Source organism: Mandrillus leucophaeus, unplaced genomic scaffold (assembly GCF_000951045.1).
Source record: "Mandrillus leucophaeus isolate KB7577 unplaced genomic scaffold, Mleu.le_1.0 Scaffold581, whole genome shotgun sequence".
NCBI classification, from domain to species: Eukaryota; Metazoa; Chordata; class Mammalia; order Primates; family Cercopithecidae; genus Mandrillus; species Mandrillus leucophaeus.
This window is the reverse complement of record NW_012106264.1, coordinates 86,828-94,647: the sequence shown is the minus strand read 5'-3', so window position 1 is coordinate 94,647 and position 7,820 is coordinate 86,828. Positions and strand designations below refer to the sequence as shown.

Below are 7,820 nucleotides of genomic sequence, written 5' to 3'. Positions count from 1 at the left end.
TCCTAGATACTTCTATGTGTTGTAAAGATTGAGCACAGTGGTACATCTTTTCTTAGCCACAGTCAGCTCCCCAGGAGCGGTGCTGAATGGGCAGAACTGGATTTTATAGGGTTGGGATTTTTGCCAGGTGAGTAAGATAGAGGGGAGAGGTGGGACCAGGGAGTTCCAGATTTCTGAACAGGCCTGGCTGAGGAGCTGGATCATGAAATCTGAGTCAAGTAAGAAGAAAATTGAGGACACGAGTTGGATATTGCATAGTGTTACTGTGTTAAGGTCAGGAGTCAAAGACTTACTGGAATGGAGGAACCAGAGTAAGTGAGCTGGAAAGATGAGTTGTCAGGGCAGAGAGGGTTGCTTGGAATTGAGGCTTTGGAGCTGTGAAGTGACAAGATGCAGGTATTACCACGGGAATGGGCAGCTGAGGTGGGGTAAATGAGATGCTCTGTGGAAGGGAGATAAAGGCACTGAAGTCAGCCAGAAATACAAAAACTGGTAGTGGTTTTGAGCAGAGTGGCAGTGAGTCCCAAGGCTTCCAGTTTCCTCCCTGGACAAGTCATCGTAATTATTATTTTTTTCAAGGTAAGAGTTTCCCTCTTGTCGCCCAGGCTAGAGTACAATGGTGCAATCTCGGCTCACTGCAACCTCCGCCTCCTGGGTTCAAGTGGTTCTCCTGCCTCAGCCTCCCAAGTAGCTGTGATTACAAGTGCCCACCAGCACACTCAGCTAATTTTTGTATTTTTAGTAGAGATGGGATTTCACCATGTTGGCCAGGCTGGTCTTGAACTCCTGACCTCAGGTGATCCACCCACATTGGCTTCCCAGAGTGCTGGGATCACAAGCGTGAGTCACTGTGCCAGGCCAAGTCATGGTAATTATGAGATGTGGATCACTGGTACTGGGTACTTACTGTACTGCAGGCACTGACCCACACAAGTTGTATTGGTTATCTCATTTAATCCTGACCGCCCTAAGGTAGGGAGGTGTCTGCGCTGTAAAATGAAGAAGAAGCAGAGGCTCAGAAAGTTAGTTGCCCTGACATCACAAAGCTGGTAAGTGGAAGGGCCAGGATTTAACCCTGCAAGCCCAGAGCATGATTTGTATTCTGCAATACCATTTCCTTAATTTCTGAGCCTTAGTTCCCCTTTTACCTATAGGTATAGCACCAAGTCCTACCACAGAGTAAAAACCTGTTAAACATTAAATGTCCTTGCATTCCTCAGGTTTCCCTAATGTGGGAAAGTCCTCGCTGATCAATGGGCTGGTGGGGCGGAAAGTCGTGAGTGTCTCCAGAACCCCAGGCCATACCCGATACTTTCAGACCTACTTTCTTACTCCCTCCGTGAAGCTCTGTGACTGCCCAGGCCTCATCTTCCCATCTCTTCTGCCTAGGCAGTTGCAGGTATGAGGGGGAGGGTGGCTAAGGGAAAGAGAGAAGGTGGGACATTGAGGAAGGTACTGAGTGCTCATTTCCCTCAGGTTCTGGCAGGCATCTACCCCATCGCCCAGATCCAGGAGCCCTATACTGCTGTGGGCTACCTGGCCTCCCGAATTCCCGTGCAGGCCCTGCTCCACTTGCGCCACCCAGAGGCTGAGGACCCCTCAGCGGAACACCCCTGGTGTGCCTGGGACATCTGTGAAGGTGAGTTCCATGTGCCTGGCTTCACCCCACCTGGTTTCAGCTGCTCTTCCTTACCTGCCTCGCCTTTTACCCTTCCCTGTCTCCTTTCCTCTCCTCAGAGATTCTGCCATTGATGAAGCTGCTGTCCACTCACCCCTAGATTTTTGTTGCATAGCCAGTAAGATCTCTGGCCTGGAATGTTTTGGGGAAAACTGGAAGGACTGTGTTATGGGAGTGGGAATATAACTGGTATCTGGTTAATGCCTTCTCTTTCCATTATTCTTTTCTCCCTCCAGCCTGGGCAGAGAAACGTGGTTACAAGACAGCCAAGGCGGCTCGGAATGATGTGTACAGAGCAGCCAACAGTCTCTTGCGGCTGGCAGTGGACGGCCGCCTCAGCCTGTGTTTTCATCCCCCGGGCTACAGTGAACAGAAAGGTCAGAGCCCAGATATTCTTCCCTAGCCCCCTGCCATGGTATAGGTAAAAGGGTGTGGGCTTTGTGGCCAGAGAGCAAGAGGGTCAAACCTGGATTCTGTACCTGTTGGCTAGCTCTGTAACTTAACATCTGAGACGTTTTCTGATCTGCAAACTGAGGGTAATAATTGACCCTTAGCCTGGTGATTGTAACTATTGAAGTTGATGTGCACAAAGCTTCTGTTCAGCAATCTGCACATAGGAAGTTGAATGAATGGATGAATGAATGAATGCCAGCAGCTATAAAGATTATTGTTATTCCTAGTCTTTGCCTCTTCCCCATCTTTCTCTGGCTTTAGTTCCTTGCTCAAAACTCTCCTCCATTTTTTCTTGTTTTGGTTCCCCAGGCACCTGGGAGTCCCATCCAGAGACCACGGAGCTGGTGGTTTTGCAGGGCAGGGTGGGGCCAGCAGGTGACGAGGAGGAGGAGGAAGAGGAAGAGCTGAGCAGCTCCTGTGAGGAGGAGGGAGAGGAGGACCGGGATGCGGATGAGGAGGGAGAAGGGGATGAGGACACCCCAACCTCAGCTCCAGGGTCCAGTTTGGCTGGCCGAAACCCTTATGCCCTGCTGGGTGAGGATGAGTGCTGAGTTCCTCGCCCAGTGCCATCTTCCCACCCAATGTCTTTGCTTTTGGACTGACCTGGGGGTATCTCCCCTCTGCCACCCCAATTGTGAATAAAGATTGTTTGCTTTGTAGCCCCTTCCCCAGATGAACTGAGGTGAGAGCGGCTGTTCCAGGCTAACAGCTGTGGGAGGCTTCTCTCCTCTTCTCCCTTCTTTTTTCATGCATTCTCTTTGCAAGGGAAAGTTCTCTTAGGAGTTTGTTTAGTAGGTTCTCAGTCTCTGAAACCTGCTTCCTCTACCCACTCTCCCACTCTGCACTTTAGGAATCCCATTATCTACATGGGGAGGGGAGGTCTAAATCCAGCTCCCTTTTGGAGTTTGTGCCATTCTCCGATTTGAGCAGCAGCTCTGTGCGCCCCCTGCTGCCAGACCTAGTCATTCCAGGAGCTTCTGGGAGAAGCAACAGTAAGAGAGGAAGTGTCCCAAGCTGATGTCTCTAAATGAGATTTTTACAGGAATTGTTCAAATTCAGCAAATATTTATTGAGGGTCTATTGTGTGTCTTGACCTGTGCTGAGCACCAAGCATATAAGGATGTACCACTGAAGCCTGGCCATGATCAAAACCCCACCTTCAGACACCCAAGTTTTTGGATTAAGAAGGGTGAATGATGTTCTGCAAATCTTGGGGGCTCATGCAGTATAATTCTAGGTGTTCATGTTGATATAAATTTTTAGTTAAGGCAAAACGCTTGTGAAAATGTCGATTTAATGTGTACGAGTAGAGTTTTAATTGTGAACAACTAGCGTGCACATTTATGATTTGAGCAGAACAGCCCTTTAAGTACAGTGTTAAGTTTCATTATTTAAAAGCCTGGCAGCTGCGAGTATATGAGGTACATAGGGGTGGGCACAGAACCAGCCTCCTGAATTCCATTTACTCTGGTTTGGAGGTGGAACAAAGATGACCCAGTGCAGGGTCAGAGCTAGAACCTAGCAGGTGGCCAGAATCATTTTAGGGTTTCACCTCCGCATTGCAGCAGAGATCAACTCTCTCGTGAGTCAGGGCACCTTAGGCCTTGCTGTATATCCCTTTGTTAAGCCAGCAACTAGACTCCTAGATTTAATTCTTTAATTCTTTTCGAAATGGAAGAATGAGCTTTGTTTTACTGACTGCCAGTGTTGTCTATATTGGATGATAGCAAAAAGTGTAGTTTGACAGGTTGACCACAAGATGGAGGAGTGAAAAGTACTAGACTCCTTTTTGCTCTAAAGCAGATCCTTTCAGGATCTGAGTCACTGGGCAGTTTCTCCAATGTGAGCAGACAGACCCTGTTAACCAAGGAGCAAAGGAAAGTATATTTAAAGAGGCTGAGGTGTTTGGCCACATATTTCTTTATGTTCATCTCCATTGGTCTCAGTGAGGACATAACCCCTGGAATTCACTCCAGTGCAAAGTTTAAATACTACCAGCATGATATGTACTTGAAGGTTTCCCAAAATGTGCTAGACAAGAGAAAAGGTCCCAGCTGAGAGAAAAATCCACCTGTCTCCCATCTGGGGCTCTCTAGCCTCACTGATAGAAAAGGGAAAGGGGCCCAAGCTAAGCTTACTTTGAGGGTTCATAATGTTCAGAGATGCTCAGGGGACTTCTCTGCTTGTCCTCTGGTGAGGACATTGGATTCATTTCCTCAAAATGTGGAGAGAAAGGAGAAAAATCAGAATTCTATTTGTACCTCTGCTGCTTGTGCTGTTTATCTTTGCTTGTCTTTATCTTTTTCCACTTCAAGGGTTTCATCAGGGCATTTGGGAGAGTCTGGGGTGGGGATGAAGAGTTGATTGGGAGCTGAGGAGGGGGTTTTTTATGCTGAAGACCTGGCAGGAGGCGACTCCTGACACCCCCACAGGGCTAGACTGTAAAACCTCTTACCAGGTCTCTATCAGTGACTTGCTGACTCTATAGGATAATAGCAACAGGAAAAGAACTGAGGGACCTGCAGATCAGGATGAATAGGGTCCCAACACCAGTGCTGAGGCTGAGGTTAGAACTGACTACAAAGACACAGGAAACCAAGGGCCCAGTCTCCCCTCCATGCTGAAATACCCTTGTCCTCGCACCCTCTTGTCTGGGTCACGTCTACTATGCGAATACTTGACTATGGAGGTCTGGGGCTCTGGTGGCTTCCATAGCTGGCTAGTTTCTTGATGGAGAGAAGTCAGGGCTTCTCTCATTCATGCCGGAATCTCACTTAGATGTCAACTTCCAAGTTTCCCTTTTTCCAGATGGGATTCTAGTCCTGGTTCTGGAACAGGGTAGCTGTGTGTGGTCCAGGATAGTTCAGTTATATGGGCCTTTGTTCACTTATTATAATCATTGATACAGTCAACAAAAATTGATTGAAAACAATATATGCCAGACATTTGTCCCTGAGTTCTGGGACAATAACCAAAATTGAATAAGGCAGTATCCTACCCTCAAGGAATAGAAGGTAGGAATAGAATAATAATAATAATACAATAGCTCTATAGCAGTATGTAAACTATAAAAGCATTATGTTACATGTATTTACTGAACTGTCATAACTGAATAAGGTGGTTAGTACCATAATTACCCCAAGGATTCATTCACTCAGAACATTTGTTGAGCAATTACTATCTGCCTGTCACTTCCAAGTGGTAAGTGAGATAGAAATGGTTCTTTGTGGAGCTCACAACTTATTGGAGAATGGAAACGGACAATTACAAAAAAAAAATTGTGATAAGTTCTGGGAGAAGGGTGGTGGTACAGGATCCAGTGGGGTAGTGGTGGCTCCATATAGGAGGGACCTTGGGATAGTGATCAGGAAGGAGTGGGGGACAGGACTAGAAGCTGCATTAGTATATCAAGTTATGTCAGACTGCCAAAACAAAACAAACACTAAAAATCAGTAGTCCGTGGTAAAGAATTGCTGTAGGAACAGCCAGTAGGGGGGTTAAACTGGTGTTGGTGAATCAGGGGAAGCCTCCTAGAGGAACAGATGTCTGTGCTGAGGCCAAATACTGGGCAGGAGTTATCCAGACAGAGGGAAATAGCATTCTGGGCAGAGGAGGCAGCAAAGGTCAAGGAACATGACAACTTTGGAAGACTATAACTTGTTCAGAGGCAGAGGGTGCAAAGGAGAAATGAGGAAAGGTGAAGCTGGAGAGGTGGGCTTGGTCCAGCTCTTGCTGGGCCTTTTTAGCCATATTAAAGATTCAGGCTTTATCCAGAGGAACATTGAACTTTAAGCCTAAGACTGAAAAGGTGAGAATTGTGCCTTAGAAAGATCACTATAATTGCAGTATGGAGACTGGTTTGGAAAGGGGAGAAATCAGAGGCTTTTACAGCCATGCCAGGGGGAGAGAATGAACACTAGCATTAGGGTAATGGAAGATGGAAAGAAGAGAAATCGTTTTATGGGTTGCTTAGGAGATAGAAATGACATGTCTTGGGATTGTTTTGCCATGTAGGGGAGAGAGACACGTCAAGAGTATACATCCTGTTTCTGACTTGGCAACTGGGTGTGTCATGGGTCTGTTTCCTGAGACAGTTGTCTACAGTCATACCACCGTGAGCGCCCTGGATCTCATCTGAGACCGTTTATGCAAATGGAGCTCGGGGAAAGAGAGGTGGCTGGAAACAGAGATTTAGGCATCATGGACATATAGGTGTGGGGAGCAGAGAAGGCTGAGGAAGAAAGCAGGAAACATATAAAAAGGAGAGCAGGGAAAGGATCCAGTGAGACAGGAAAAAGTAACATGGTGTGATGAAGCTAGAGGAGGAAGGAAGGGCGGTGTGGAATGCTGCTGATGGGTGTGATGGGTGGTGGCACGGAGATTGAAGAATATCCACCAGCAACGAGAGGGGCCTCCATGGTCTTGGTGGGAGCATTTCTTTGGAGAGGTGGAATCAGAGGCCCCAGATGTCAGAGGGTTAAGGAATAATTTGGAGGAAAAGAGTAGAGGCAGTGGAGATGAGGAGAGAATTTTCAAAATGGCAGTGATTGCAATGAAAGAAAAAAATGGAGGGAGTAGAGTATATGCAGTTGAAGTGTTTTAGTTTGGAGTGTGTTAACATGATGTTAGGAAGAAGGATCAAGTGGAGGAGAAAGGTGAAAATGCGGAAAGGTGGGGCTTAGTGATGGAACAAGCCTTGGGGACAGGTGGGCGTGGTACTGAGAGTCCCAGTGAGGGGAGTGCCCTCAGGCAGGCGCCCATGGCTTCTGTCACAGGAGGGAACAGCGCTGACATTCAGCTGGTTCGCACTGGTACGGCTCAACCAGTTGTTAAAACATATCTGTTCCAGTGTCAGTAATATACGAGTAACTGCAATAAGCAGTAAAAATTATAAATTCTAATACAAACTCAGTTCAAGCTAATTAGGAGATCGCCACAACCATTGGTAAATGGACTTCCCGCTGCATTTGTGAAGCTTTGCAGCGCTATCTGCCGGTGTCGTGCATAACTGCAGGCTGAGAGGCTGCTTTGCGCCTTCATCTTGAAGCACTCTGAAATTGCCTGTTTAAATTACCTTGGAATCATGGAGTTGCTACTGCTTCTGAATAGTTTGATTTTATTGTTAGTGCATTGTCGTTCTTGTGTCAGTAGCAAGTTTCAGTGTTTTAATATTTACAAATACAAAAATTTTTAATAAAATATTAAAGCCAAACTTGAATGAAGAGACAACAAAGTTTGGATATGTTTCTTTATGTGCCTTTTGAAATATCATAAATGAGAATCTTTTGATTCCTCAGGAGAACAAAGAAGAAATATTAATGAGCTGAAGCCTGGAATGTTTTCTGTTACTGTGTAAAAATCAGAATAATATGGAAATTGTTTGCAACTTATTTTGAAAAATTTCTAACGTAGAAAAAGAACAATAAACACCCAAATACTGAAAGATTCAACACATTCTACATTTTGCCATATTCGCCTTACTAGTTTTTACCAGCTTCTGTATTCATCGATTTTTCTACTTACCATTTTTTTTGTTGTCGTTACCTTTTATTTTTTAAAATTTTAACCTTATAATTGTAAATTGGCAAATTATAGTTGTATATATTTATGGAGTACAAAGTGATGTTATGATTCATGAATTACACTGTGAGATGATTAAATAAATCTCATTAACATCTATCACTTTTTT

The 7,820-nt window shown here is 45.6% G+C and overlaps 1 protein-coding gene across 1 annotated transcript in view; it reads left to right on the top strand.

The window, feature by feature from the left end:
• GNL1 (guanine nucleotide binding protein-like 1) overlaps positions 1-7,357 on the top strand; it is a 16,630-nt gene extending 9,273 nt beyond the window's left edge. The window contains exons 9-12 of the mRNA XM_011999067.1: positions 1,221-1,399; positions 1,477-1,639; positions 1,915-2,055; positions 2,441-7,357. Of these exons, the coding sequence (XP_011854457.1) occupies positions 1,221-1,399; positions 1,477-1,639; positions 1,915-2,055; positions 2,441-2,682 (725 nt within the window). The 3' untranslated portion in view covers positions 2,683-7,357. The remainder of the gene's footprint in view (positions 1-1,220; positions 1,400-1,476; positions 1,640-1,914; positions 2,056-2,440) is intronic.
• The last annotated feature ends 463 nt before the right edge of the window (positions 7,358-7,820 follow it).